Here is a 15,047-nt window from a genome sequence, read left to right on the forward strand (position 1 = left end):
ACGTTCCATGTATCCACCACCCTCTGGCTGAAAAAGAACTTCCTAGCGTTTGTTCTAAACCTGCCCCCCAGTGTGAAGAATCTGTCCCTGTCTATCTTTTCTATGCCCTTCAGGCATGTTTTATTTTCTTTCCATGTGATAATATAATGATAGGCAAAAATTAGCAAAGTCAAAAATGCTAAAATTGATGAAACAGCATTAAACATGGTGCTAAGTAATAACATGCATTAAAATGGAAGCAACATGAACTTCCCTTCTGTACTTTTATTTGAACTTGAAAGGTCATCTGGTTCAGAAACCCCCTGACACAGGGAAATCCTCAGATCAGGAAGCCCCCAATCCTCCTGTTCCCCCTCTCCAGTGGTACAATGCTCATGTGGACCTGGAGACCTGTTGCCTGTATTTCCTCTTCTGCCTCTTGCCATCTTGGACAATGGAAGTGGTACCGCTGATGTCAGTGTAGGTGGCCAGCGATAAAAAAAAAAGCCTAATGCGGGACTTACCCCATGAATGGAGTTCATGGGGGAGGGGAGCATAGGAGGAAATACTATTTGCTCTTGTTTATTTCTATTCTCTTGAAACATTCAGTTAAAAAACATGGACAAAAAGAGGTTTGTTACTGTCATGGGATCTGCAAAAATAAGCAGCCACCTCAAAATATGCCCTAAATGGAACAGACAGGGGTCTTTGGGACACTGCAAGGCCACTCCACTCCACACACACACCACTCACTCAACCACAATCTGTAAGAAAAGAGACAGAAAAAAAGTGGAGAAAAAGCCTCAGTTAAGCTTCATATGGCAAAAACCTCCACTTTTGTGTCTCGTGTGTTAAATAATCAGTGGTGGAAAAATAAGGCACAGTAGCAGCCCCCCCCAAAAAAAAACCACCTCACAAATCATAAATTCATTGTATGGAAAAAGTTTGCACTTCAGGACGCCAGTAATACATTGATTGTGGCGTGTGTGAGAGTTTTGCATGGTAGTTCGTGCTGGATTGCTTTTGATGCAGGAAGTCTTACACCCCTGACGCAGCAAGAGCAAAACGGAGATTTCCCCATTGGGTGGGTCAACTGGCTACAAAATCCGGGCAGTGGTGCTTGATTTATGAAACGATAGGAGAGCAGCTAAGTCTTTTTCTGCTTTCTTTTGTTCAAGTTGCAATGTTGATGACTGTTTCACTGAAGTGCAAACTTTTTCCACACAATGAATTTGTGAAGTTTATGGCGTACTTTTTGTGAGGTGGTTTTTGGGGGGGCTGCTATTGTGCCTTATTTTTTCCACCACTGATTATTTAACACACTTGAGACACAAAAGTGGAGGTTTTTTTTGCCATATGAAGCTTAACGGAGGCTTTTTCTCCACTTTTTTTTTCTGTCTCTTTTCATACAGATTGTGGTTGAGTGAGTGGTGTGTGACTGGAGTGGAGTGGCCTTGCAGGTCCCAAAGACCCCTGTCTGTTCCATTTAGGGCATATTTTGAAGTGGTTGCTGATTGTTTATGTCCTTATCCTTAGGTGATTCTGGGTAGTATCTGCAAAAATAACCCATTTAGAGAGATTACCTTGAAGAACTATAATACTCATAACGTTAGTAGAGTACTATGAAATAACATAACATTTGTATACCATATTACCCTTCAGATCTATGCAGTTTAACAAAAGTAAAATACTGCTACAACACAGAATGAAATACATTTTCAATCTTTTAAAAATTTCCTAAATACATAAGTCTAATAATTTCCTAAAATTTTGATATGATGTAGATGTAAAAAATAATTGACGAAAATCAATATCCCGAGTAGCTACTTGAAATGATAGTAGTCAATTATGATATATTTTATGGCGGCAACCTTTGGGCAATGGAAAATCAGAAAGGGAAGCTATCCAAGGAGAATGTCTATGATGGGAAAAAATAAAGTGATCAACGAAATAGGCTGGAGCCATCCCAGATATGGCTTTGTAACACAGACAACCAAGTTTAAAACTGCACTCTTGCTTCCAAGGGGAGCCAATGTAGCTCCCTGTAATAAGGTGCTATGTGGTCTTATGTTTAAATGATTTTATTATTCCATCAGTAAGAAGCAAATACAAACAGTAGTACCAGTCAGGAAATAACATTTTCAACAATATAATCAGTTCCCCTCCCATCCCCCCCCCCCCCTCCCCAAGAATCCATGGCCAGTCCAACAGCTGAGAGTGGGAATAAAATCTTAAAGATTCAAAAGTCTACTGCGAGAACGCGGTGTATGTGGTCTTAAACAGCAGAGGGGACACAGGCACTTGGTACAGAGAGACAAACAAGATGGTTAAGACAGACATGAGGATCAATGAAAGAGAATTGCTAGATTGAATGAGGTACGTAAACTGGTCTTAGAGGGGGTGTGACCAACTATCTTCGGGCCCTGAGGGTGACCGGCAAGCCAGTTGCCTCAGCCATTAAAGGCTAGGGAAAAGATGGTTATCGCGTGAACTTTTAAGAATAGAATCTCCTCCAAAGCCAAGCTAAATGCAGCTCAGTTTTATAGAACTTCTAATTCCGAACTGTTTAATCAGGACTGAGCTGCTGTTTAGACTATTTTAAGCTAGAGTCCATAAAAGAACAAGAAAAATGGAACTGACATGGTAAACATCCAAATTGCTTAAATACCATGGAGCTGTGTTTAGACTTCACTTGCACTCTATACACTCTTGTTTATTACCAGCAAGATTGAACAAACCGAATGTGTTTACCAGGGATGGGAATGACAGCATTGCTCTAATCAAATAAATGGCACTGTTTATAAATATTACTGGAGTTTACTGCGTTTTCAAGCAGGACTATATGAATTAATTTGGATGCGTATCAATTCCACCTTGAATTACTAGATGAATCTATAAATAAATATCACACACTGTAGATTTTGTTTCCAGGCTGTATTCACAGCTCATTTGGATTTTTGTTTAGCCAGTTTGAGTTTGACTGGGGTTGGGGGCAATGTCTGTCTCCAAATGGGTTACATTTTATGAGGGGTGTACTATGGTGTTTATTGATTAAAACCTAAAAGCAGGCGGCGACATAGGGTTACCATATGACTCTAGAAAAAGGAGGATGGATTGAGGCATCCGAGTTTTACTTTCAGTGAAAGCACTGGAAGTAAAACCCGGATATTTAATCTGTCCTCCTTTTTCTGGAGCCATATGGTAACCCTAGGCCAGGGGTAGACAATTCCGGTCCTCGAGAGCCGGAGCCAGGTCAGGTTTTCAGGATCTCCACCATGAATATGTATGTATGTATGAGATGGATTTGCATGTATTGCTTCCTTGAGATGCAAATCTAACTCATGCATATTTATTGTGGATATCCTGAAAATCTGACCTGGCTCCGGCTCTTGCCTACCCCAGGCCTACATTTAATCACATCAATGACATCCTGAGATGTGGCTGGCTCTGTAACCTGGGGAGATCCCATTCACCCACTTCTAGCTTATTTTTTAGTAAGTAAAAATGACTCATTAATGTGTAAATATCTTTGCTGATAAGAAACATAACTTTTATTCATCTCTAATTGTAGAATCAATACAATCTTTGAAGAAGTAATTGTTTAACAGCAGGATTTTCATTGGACTTTTGTATTTTATTACAGGGAAAATTCTGGGCATTTAGGTTTTAGGATTTCTGTAACAGAAATAGCTTCAGTCTTTCCTGTGTGTATGTTTCTAATATGATCGAATTAAATGATATCATAAAAGGGTGCATTATCAGAAGCTACTTTTGTAGTGTGCAGAGCTAGGCTTTGACCAAATTCCTGCCACAGAAGAATGCCGAAAGAGCGATTCAAATTTCGATTGGTTTTACAATCGGCTTTCTTATATGTCTTATGTTTGTGCCAGATTCAGTGGGTTTGAAAGGAGCTAGAGCTCCATAGGGCCGTGGAAGAGGAAGCGCAGACGCATCTTCAGGGATGTACGCATTGGGCCGTTGTTCAGCAGTGGTGTATACCCCATTTGGCAGCAAACTCTGGTTTTCTTCTTCAGTAATCTGTGGGAGAGAAAAAAAAAATGATGCACTTGGTTTGTTGAAGAGCGAGTGTGTCATTCAAACAAACTTATTTAAAACTGGCTTTTATTAAACCGTTATGCCTTTCCCCGTTTGCCATGTTTCCCTTTACTTCAATGTAGACACAAGGGACCCTTGGCCCACCTGATTTTCCCATTTGATGCTTCCTTACATGGAAATGTTCATCTCTGCTTCTCAGTTTGTATTCAAACGCTATTAATAGTCCCTCTCTGACTGCAAGATTAAATATGCTTCTTAAATACTACATTTTAAAAATAAACAGATACCCTAGCAAGAAAACGCATCACCCAACAGTGCTTGCCAAATTTAATTCATTAACGCTGACCATCAAAGTGCAAGCTTAATCTGAGATGTTATGACATTCAATAGTCTAACTCTGAAGTCTGCCAAAAGGAAGATTTATGCTAAAAGGATCCAGCCAGCATTTCTCCATTAAAAGTATTTTTGCTACAATACTTTCTGGTGTTTATACTTACGGTTTTATGGAACACTAATGTCTTTGTAACTAAGCACTTATCTTCTCAGGTCTAATGGCAAACCTGATGGTCAGCTAACAGGGACTGAAATTTGGTCAAAAACTGAGCTGGGTAAAGTCCGATTAGGTTGGCAGGAGACCTCGCAGTAAACATTAGGATGATTTTCATAGGTTTTTAGACCAGGCAGTTTCCTTCTACAGCTTTGTACATCTAGTTTAGGCCATGCCCCAGGACCGCCTAGTACCGCCTTTTTCATGCCCTGTTCCGCCCCCAGACGGCATCCGATGCAATGCAATGACATCACACGCACGCGTGGCATTACCACATTGTGTCCGTGCATGTGTGGATGCCCCTTCCCGACGTGATTTTGTCGGAAAGCTTTTCCAAACCTGGACAAAAGCCATCTGGACCCCCGGACATGTCCTCAAAAAGAGGACATGTCTGGGAAATCCGGGCATTTAGTAACCCTAATCCAGCTCAGTCAAAACATGGCCTCGGATCCGACACCATGAGCATTCAATTACAATGAACCAGGGAATTTTTCCCTCGTTTATAGTCCTCCCCTCCCCAAATACCAAGTTTGTTAATTACAGAGAAAGTCCTGACTCCTGAGCTAGAAGTAGGGTTGCCAGATTTTCCAATTGGAAAATCCGGGCCTCTAATCCCGCCCCCAGTCCCGCCCTAGCTTTTCTCCCTGTTGCTTGCTCTTGTCTGGCAGTGAAGTCTCAAACGTCAAAAGCTTAAACCCCTCCCACTCTTACCTCATCATTGTCCTTGTGAACATCAGTCTTTCTTCCTACCTACAAGCTTGTCTTTTCTGACCCACAAGCCTTCCCTCTGACATCAGCTCTGATGTCGGAGAGAAGGTTTCCAGGTAAGCTTCATGCAGTGTGTGAACCACTGCCTGCGAGCCATCCCCCAAGTGCCACTGAAGGAGGTAACTGAGAGCATCCCCCCCACTGATCCCAAAGGCTTTCCTCTGATGGGCAAGAAGGAGGGATCCCCGGCAGTGGCTTCAGTGGATGGGGCGGGCAGGAAGGAAGGATCCCTGCGGGCAGCTTCAGCAGATGGGCGGTCAGGAAGGAGGGATCCCCAGTGGCGGCTTTGGTGGACGGGTAGGCAGACAATATCCTTGGCAGTGGCCACAGCTGCGTACCTTCAACAAGTGGTTCACGTACCACCAAGCATACGCGTACTGTGTGTTGAGAGACACTGTTATAAACAATTGAATTCCAATATTCATACATTTGGAATAAACTCTCTACATCTCTGAGACAGATCACCTCATACTTCTGCTTCTGGAAGATACTTACGACATATCTCTTTTCCTTATAAGATAACTCTAGCCAACACATCTATCACTACCGATCTCTCAACGTTCCTACTGTAACATTGTACTAAGTCATTGAATTCTTGTTGAAAAATTGCAGGAAATAAGACCTGTATAGTATTTAGCCTTTGTGAAGAGTGTGACCCTCCAGAGTCTCAGTTGCCCACTCAAGTATCCACTAGGGAAGCTTCAGCTTTGATCTGAAGAAGGAAATCTTGAACTGAGGGTGGTTTGAATACTGAGGACTCTGGTTTTTACTCTAGGTCTGTGCTGTAATATGAAAGCTATAGTCGACATGTGCTGGATGTCCTAAAATTATTTCTTACCATCATCATGTCATTCTATAGCCCCTGTGCCATGGTTAAGCATAACTTAGCATTTCAAAGGCCAAGGAACATGTTTGAACTCTGTCTCTTTAGAAGAGAGGAAATGGCTTGAACTGCAATTTGGTGACATGGAATGTGTTCAAGTACATAGTTGCTTAAGAGAACATAAGAATAGCCTTACTGGGTCAGACCAAAGGTCCACCTAGCCCAGCATCCTGTCATTAAAACTCATAGCTAGAGCAGAAATCTCACTACTACTGTAATTCAGCGTTAATTAAAATTTGGAAGCAATACCCTAGCTTTTTCTTCCAGATCTGCTTGGCGTCTCCGCTCTTTGCGCAGCTGTCTCAGCCACTCTTGCTCACTCTCCTCACTGGGTGGCAGGCCTTGCTCGATTCTTGCATAGCAAGTCTCCACAAACTGCTCCTTATCTCTTACTTCTTGCTGAAGTTTAATGGTCGTTGCTTGCTTCATGGAGAGCTCTGCAATAAGAGCCATCATCTTTCGGGTGGTGGCTTTGATTTTCCTTTGCAGATCGTTCACCTGTAAAGCAAACCGAAACACTACCCAGTTCGTCATTTATTTGTACTCTTTGTTTGAAAGGATTTGTAGTTTCTCTCTATAAAACACAGACCCCCTGAAAGGCTTCCATTGAAGCTACACACAGTGCATTAAAAAAAATGAAACTTAAAGATGATTTTTATATTCCACTGACTAGCACAGAGAAACATGCTGTTTATGCCATGGTTTAATGCACATCATCTTTGAAAACAATCATATCTGGATGCACACAGATGTTTTACCTATGTAAATCAGGCGGTTTTAAAGATTTGTATTCAACTACATATTAGCCATTGGATGTGCAGTAGTAAGTAATAAAAAGAAACCTCAGTTCCAAACGAGCTGCTGTTCCCAGTGGCATAGGAAGGGGGGTGTACCGCCCCGGGTGCCATCTTTGAGAGGGGCGCTGGTGCCAGAACCTCTCCTCTGCGTACCACTTTAAATGTTCACTAGCAAAAGCAGTATCTTCCACATGCTGCTCATGCCGGCATTGGAAAGAGGGTGCATAAGTGTAGCATATCACAGGTCTGGTAACATGCAATTATTAGCACTAATTGGCTCAATAACCAATTTAAGTCATTGGATGCACATTTTGGATCAGCACCAAGTAAGGGTAAGAGTTGGACCATCCCGCCAGCACCTCTCCGCCCCCCCATGCCACGCTCCCGCCCTCCCTTCCTTGCCTCCATACCGCTTTAAAATATTCATCAGCGCGAGCAACTACTCTAGCCTGTTGCTTGCGCAGACCTGGCTCCTTCTGAAATCACTTCTGGGTTGCGGGGCCAGGAAGTGACATCGGAGGAAAAGTCAGCGCACGCAGTCAAAGAAGCTGCTTGCGCTGGTGAAGATTTAGAAGGGTTGGGAAGGGAAGGCGCGAGTGTGGGGGTGCGGAAGAAGTGGGAAGGGGGAAGAGAGAAGAGCATGGGGGATGACGTGAGGTGGTTCCACCCGCCTTCGCTACGCCTATATGTCAGCACCTATACATGGGCGCTCATTATGAGCACCATCTATAGAAGCTGGGGGATACAGTGGTAATTTAAGAATCTATTTATGGCATAAAATGCACATGGCTTATACAATCATTCGCTATTGGGAGTACATTCCAGCTGGCGCTTAATATGTCTAATTAGCACAACTGTCTATATAAATAACAGCACTGATTATAAGTGTCGCGTGGTGACTATGCTGGCACTATGTTTAGTCGACACCTGCTATATAGCAACCGCCACAGGCATCAATGCCACTCCCTCTACCCTTCAGCCAAATGCATCCCCTTAGCCTCAGCACCGCTTTGGCACTCTGCACTCCACCCAACATAGCACTCCCCTCGCAACCTTATGCACAGTTTGCCACAGTCCCAGCAAGCTATACCAAGCACCAACTCAACACAATCTCCCACAGCCCAAGACTTTCCTCTCTGTGCCCAATGCCAGACACTTAGAAGAAACCTAAGAGACTGAAGCAGACCCAGGCCAAGGCAGTGGCAGGGACACCCACCCCTACTCATTCACCTTCTCTAACTTTAACTTTCTCCTATGGGATGACTCCGGGTCCATCATTTCCAGTGCAAAGCACCAGGACCCCCTTGGCTCGGTGTGTATGCAATGATACTACCAGCAGAACTTAATCCTGTGCTTGGATCTGTGTGCGCATGCGTGACTGTGTACTGAGACAGCAAGTACACTGTGCCAGAATAACCCGACAAATAGCTTGCTGTCCCACTGCCTTGTGTGCTAGCACTGTGGAATGTTTACCGCCTGTTACCAAGCAACTGTGCCAACCTACAGATGAAATCAGATGCCTGTACGCCAAGGACACAGGAGGAGCAGCACTGAGTACCCTATATTAGCCAGGACGGAGATGGGGAGCTGGTGCAGGGGAGGATTTGTAGAGTTGTTAGTAGCGGGCATGCTCCTGAGGTGTGAGAAGTATGAAAAAAAGAACTTTATAATATAATAATAATTTTTTATTTCTTATATACCGCTATAAGTTCAAAGTGGTTTACAACAAGATACATACAGTCAGAGAATGAGATGTAAGGAAAAAACAAGTCGAACTGGGATACAATTACAAGTTGGTTTGAATCTAAAAGATGTATACAGTCAAAGATTAAGATACAAGGGGAAAACAATTTGGGTTGGAATATCATTACAAAATGGGAAAAACATGAGTTAGTCTAAGGTCTAGAGATTTGGGGATTGGGAAGAGGATATTGTACTAATAATATTTCAGTGTTAATTGTTGCAGAGGTATTTAGGAACAGTAGGGGAGGGGGATGAGGTATTTTTGAGATAGTTTTTGTAACTATCTGAGAAAATGCTGTCTCAGCATTACAGAATAATAGACAAGCAACTTATTGCAGGACTCAGCACATAGGATAAAAGTATGGAAGGAAGGGGCATGAAGATAAACCGTATATGGGTAGAGGTAAATAAGATGGGGGTCGATTAGGGGAGTGACAGAACGAGAGTAAGAGGAGAAATAAACAGGGGCGTGGAAAACGGAAGTACAAGTTGCATTTGATAGGTCTAACCAACGGGTACATAAACAGGAGAGACCAGAATGTAAGAATAAACTATATCTAGCATAACCACGGTCGGCTTTGTGTGCCTGCTTTGTATGTAAGACACCCTTTCTTGCAAGAGAGAATAATAAAAATAAATTCTGTGTACCGGTGGGGATAGTTTACTTCTCACAGAGGGCGAGGAGGTGCTATCTTAAAGCCAGAGCTCAGCCCTTTAGTACTGCAAACAGGGAGTAGCTTCACTCGTTGCCTTCACGGGCAACACTGAGTGGCTGCTCAACTTGGGGGGTCTGTGGTTTAAACTTAGATTTTCATGCTGGGGGTATTTTATTTGTTGTGGGCAGCAGAGACCTGGAAAGTGGCGATATTCAGACCGCTCTCCAGATAACTACCCAGATAAACTTAGGGCAGAAAAATTGCTATGCCAGTGTTTTGGTTAACAGCTGCACGCATTGGCTCTACCCAGCTAAATGAAATGCAGATGGTAGTGCTTCATGTCTGTGTTTCATTTAGCCATTGCAGCTGGTGTTTAAAACCAGGGCTGATTACGGTGGCTGAATACTGACCTCTAAAGCACACAGCATAAACTCCAAAAAGTACTGCCAAAGGAACTTACAAAAAGAAAAAACAGAAATGCAGTATAGTCAATAGGTTCAGAGAGCGAACCGGGTAAAACACCCCAAACTAATATAAACTAGTATGAATCAACCACCAGAGGTAGGTGAACGGGATATCCTCAGTGTGAGGCTATAGCGAGGCCTTCCTTCCAGCCAGCTTGGATTGCCGTCCTTTATGCCTTTGATGGTTTCAGCACTGCAACTTTATGGGTTCCTGATGAAGGGACTCTTTGTCACCGAAACCGTGCTCGGTTGAACCCTGATTGATGAACTAATCCTGCTATTTGCTTTCGGATGTGTGGCTTCTTGAAGGATTCCATCTCTTCGTCAATTCAAGCTAAGTGTCATCTTTTTGGAGTTGGCTGGGTGGGGGGGTTCTTTGAGCGGTATCTTGGCCTGTTGGTGTGTGAGTGTAATTTATTGATTCATTATCACTGTTTTTTATTCACTGCATCAGTATTCACTTTTATGTTAGGCACACGAGAGATATCCCGTGATGGTGTGCAGGTAGGGGCTTCTCGCCGCTGCCTTGTGGTTAGCGCTGGAGGCTTGTCCTCCCCTCGCTATAACCTCATACTGAGAATATCCCGTTCACCTACCTCTGGTGGTTGATTCATACTGGTTTATATTAGTTTGGGGTGTTTTACCCGGTTTGCTCTCTGAACCTATTGACTATACTGCATTTCTGTTTTTTCTGAATACTGACCTGGCAGTTTCTTAGGTTTATTTATTTCCACTGTATTCTGCTGGGGCTAGAGCGGAGCTTTTGGGCCCCCCAAACAAAAAAGTGTTCTGCTGCCTATGCATATATAGGTAAATTGTATAAAGGGGGCTAAAAGTTAGGCACCATAAATCTAGGCGCTAATGTCTGGATTCTCTAGGTAGCCACCGATCGTGTGTCATTCACGTGATGGTGCTATAGGGAGAATTGTGCCTCAGGGACAGATAGGTTTTGGAAACGTAGGCCAGGGTTTTCCAGGCCTACATTTCTGGCACCTATCTATGCTGTGAGTCGCACCTATGTAGGCACTTTACGGCATTGAATGCCATTTCTGGCGTTAGCCGTGCCCATAGTGGCATTAAGCGCCATAGGTGCAATTTTGGTGCTTTTTATTTAGGTGCTGGTAGGTGCTTTAATTTTACCATTTCTCGCCATTTTAAAAGGCGTTTCTCAAAGGCACTGTTTATAAAATATCCCCCTAAGGGCCTGTTTCTATAAATGGCGTCTAATGGTACCTAACTCCTAGGCACCACTTAGGGTGGTTAACATAAGAACATAAGAACATAAGCAATGCCTCTGCTGGGTCAGACCTGAGGTCCATCGTGCCCAGCAGTCCGCTCTCGCGGCGGCCCAACAGGTCCAGGACCTGTGCAGTAATCCTCTATCTATACCCCTCTATCCCCTTTTCCAGTAGGTAATTGTCCAATCATTTCTTAAACCCCAATACCGTACTCTGCCCTATTACGTCCTCTGGAAGCGCATTCCAAGTGTCCACCACACGTTGGGTAAAGAAGAACTTCCTAGCATTCGTTTTGAATCTGTCCCCTTTCAACTTTTCCGAATGCCCTCTTGTTCTTTTATTTTTTGAAAGTTTGAAGAATCTGTCCCTCTCTACCTCTCTATGCCCTTCTTGATCTTGTAAGTTTCTATCATATCCCCTCTAAGTCTCCTCTTCTCCAGAGAAAAGAGACCCAATTTCTCCAATCTCTCAGCGTATGAAAGGTTTTCCATACCTTTTATCAGACGTGTCGCTCTCCTCTGGACCCTCTCAAGTAACGCCATATCCTTCTTAAGGTACGGCGACCAAAATTGGACGCAGTACTCCAGATGCGGACGCACCATCGCCCGATACAATGGCAGAATAACTTCTTTCGTTCTGGTCGCAATACCCTTCTTGATTATACCAAGCATTCTAGGCATTAGAAACATAGAAACATAGAAATTGACGGCAGATAAGGGCCACGGCCCATCCAGTCTGCCCACCCTAATGACCCTCCCCTGCCTTTACTTTGCGAATAGATCCCACGTGTCGATCCCATTTGGCCTTAAAATCAGGCACGCTGCTGGCCTCAATCACCTGAAGTGGAAGACTATTCCAGCGATCAACCACCCTTTCGGTGAAAAAGAATTTCCTGGTGTCCCCGTGCAGTTTCCCACCTCTGATTTTCCACGGATGTCCTCTTGTTGCCGTGGGACCCTTGAAAAAGAAGATATCCTCCTCTGCATCGATGCGGCCCGTGAGATACTTGAACGTCTCGATCATGTCTCCCCTCTCTCTGCGCTCCTCGAGCGAGTATAGCTGTAATTTATCCAACCGTTCTTCGTACGGGAGATCCTTCAGCCCCGAGACCATCCAGGTGGCCATTCTCTGGACCGACTCCAGCCTCAGCACATCCTTACGGTAATGTGGCCTCCAGAATTGCACACAGTATTCCAGGTGGGGTCTCACCATGGATCTATACAGAGGCATAATGACTTCAGGCTTACGGCTGACGAAACCCCTGCGTATGCAACCTATGATTTGTCTTGCCTTGGAAGAAGCTTGCTCCACTTGATTGGCAGCCTTCATGTCCTCACTGACGATCACCCCTAAGTCCCGTTCTACTACCGTTCTTGTTAGGATCTCGCCATTAAGGGTATAAGTCCTGCATGGATTTTGGGTACCCAGGTGCATAACTTTGCATTTTTTGGCATTGAAGCTGAGCTGCCATGTCTTAGACCAGGTCTCTAGTAAGAGTAGATCGTGCATCATATTGTTGGGCATTGAATTTTCTTCTATTGTACTTTTGCCCACTACATTGCTTAGTTTGGCGTCATCGGCAAATAATGTTATCTTACTTCAGAGCCCTTCTGCCAAGTCCCTTATAAAGATATTGAATAGTATCGGGCCTATGACAGAGCCCTGGGGCACCCCGCTGATCACCTCCGCCATTGCAGAGGGGGTGCCGTTCACCCTTTGAACCCTACCTCCAAGCCAGTTCCCAACCCACTTCGTCAATGTGTCGCCCAATCCTATGGAACTCATCTTGCTTAGCAACCTGCGATGAGGTACGCTATCGAATGCCTTGCTAAAGTCCAGGTATACGATGTCCAGGGACTCTCCAACATCTAACTTCCCCGTCACCCAGTCAAAGAAGCTGATCAGGTTGGATTGGCAGGATCTCCCCTTAGTAAATCCATATTGACGGGGATCCCGTAGGTTCTCTTCATTCAGGATCGTATCTAATTGGTGTTTGATAAGAGTTTCCATTATGGCGGCAGATAAAGACCCAGTCTGCCCAACCATACATGCTCCATAAATTAATTTAGTTTAAATGGTCCTTTTTCTTAGATATTTCTAAGTCAGAAATCCAAAGCCCTGCCCAGTAGTGTGCTTAGGTTTCATCTACTGGAGTCTCCATCAAAGCTCACTCCAGCCCATTTTAACCATCCTAGCCATCGAAACCCTCCTCAGCCCGTCCTCAACTGAATGTCCATATATGGGACCCAGTCCTGGCCTTAGTTCCTTCAATGTATACCCATTATTTTCTGATTAGAGATCCTCTGTGTTCATCCCACGCTTGTTTGAACTCTGTCACCGTTTTCTTCTCCACCACCTCCCTCAGGAGCGCATTCCAGGCATCCACCACCCTCTCCGTAAAGAAGAATCTACCACCCCTCAACCTCAAATTATGCCCTCTGGTTTTACCATTTTCCTTTCTCTGGAATGGATTTTGTTCTACATTAATACCCTTCAAGTATTTGAACGTCTGAATCATATCTCCCCTGTCCCTCCTTTCCTCTAGTCTAAGGCATACATATTCAGGGCTTCCAATCTCTCCTCATACATCTTTTAGTGCAAACCTCCTACTATTTTCATTATAGAATGATGCCTAGTGGTGCTTAAGGAGGCTTAAGCACCGCTATGCGTCTTAGTGACAGGGGCTGATATATTAAGCCAGGATTTTCCTGGCCTAATTCACCGGCACCTAATGCAGATTCTTAAGTCATACCAGGCCTATTCTCTGCCCATAACCATGCCTTTTCAGGTAGTCGTCATTAGACATCAGTAGGCACCTCGACTTAGGCGTCGCTAGGCACCGTGTGGAATTTCACAAGCAACTTTAAGTAATTGGTTTTTCATTAGTTTTAATGGCAGGATCAATTACTATGGCAATTAAACTAATTAAGAAAAATTAAGTTGCGCCCGTAATTTGGCTAAGCAGCACCTAATGCAGGCCCCATTTATAGCATCTGTCCCTAATCTTCTAAATGGTGAATTTATGCCCCTAATCTGTCACAGAATACTAACATAAGATAGCAATTAAGTGCCAGCACTTACGCATCCTCTATGGCAGATGCGCGCCCACCTGACAGTATTCAATAAAGTGCATGTGCAAATATCGGAACGCTGATGCCTCGCCCATGTAAACACTCCTTTTACAGTTATGCGCTAGAACAATTACTGTAGATGCTTTACTGCCCTTTCGCCATTGCTTTGGTATTTAATTTCCATTTCAGTGCCTAATTCAGCAGCAGTGCCAGTTCCTAGGAGTGGGCTAATCTCAGCCTCCTTGTCACAGAGCGCCCGTGTACCAGGTTCAGAAGGAAGCCCGTGCTTCTCATTCAGTGACTATAACTGTGATGGCCTGGATGGGTGGAGATAAAATAGAGGGGGGGGGGGGAGGAAACCCCACAGAAGCTGATTATAAATGGTCCTGATGCCTTAGTCCACGGTGGGCAGGGGCTATTAGGCTTTTAAAAAATATATGTTTATTCACTCGTCAGACGTTTTAGGACCAGAAAAAGAAAACCAAATCAAACAAAACCAAAATGATGTGTATTCTGTAAACCACTTTGTTCTTATTTGTAGTTTAAGCGGTATAGCAAGAGTTTTAATAAATAAACATATTCCTATAGGGTCTGAAACTACAATATAATCACTATCTGAACCGAGACTTTTTTGAGGGGATACCCAGAGATTCTGAGTACCGGCACCCTTTCCACTGTTTGATAAAAATGACCCCTGGTCCCCAAGTATTAATGCTGCCTTGTCATGGATTCTCTGGCTGGTTGCAGGGGGCCTTGCTACTTTGGGGTGGGTTCCTCGGTGATCACCCCACTCCTGAGGAATGGCCTGGCATTTGAGTGCTGGCATGTCTTTTGCTAGAAAAAAA

The 15,047-nt window shown here is 43.9% G+C and overlaps 1 protein-coding gene across 2 annotated transcripts in view; it reads right to left on the reverse strand.

Moving 5' to 3' along the window:
* Positions 1-3,296: 3,296 nt before the first annotated feature.
* CCDC146 (coiled-coil domain containing 146) overlaps positions 3,297-15,047 on the reverse strand; it is a 190,127-nt gene continuing 178,376 nt past the window's right edge. Inside the window, exons 18-19 of one of the 2 annotated variants that reach the window (XM_033959108.1) lie at positions 6,483-6,731; positions 3,297-4,017 (exon numbers count right to left, since the gene is read on the reverse strand). In XM_033959108.1, the coding sequence (XP_033814999.1) occupies positions 3,814-4,017; positions 6,483-6,731 (453 nt within the window). In that variant the 3' untranslated portion in view covers positions 3,297-3,813. Of the gene's footprint in view, positions 4,018-6,482; positions 6,752-15,047 lie in introns of those variants that run through there. The other variant, XM_033959109.1, reaches the window with a different exon arrangement.

This window comes from Geotrypetes seraphini, chromosome 9 (genome assembly GCF_902459505.1).
Source record: "Geotrypetes seraphini chromosome 9, aGeoSer1.1, whole genome shotgun sequence".
In the NCBI taxonomy this organism is placed as follows: Eukaryota; Metazoa; Chordata; class Amphibia; order Gymnophiona; family Dermophiidae; genus Geotrypetes; species Geotrypetes seraphini.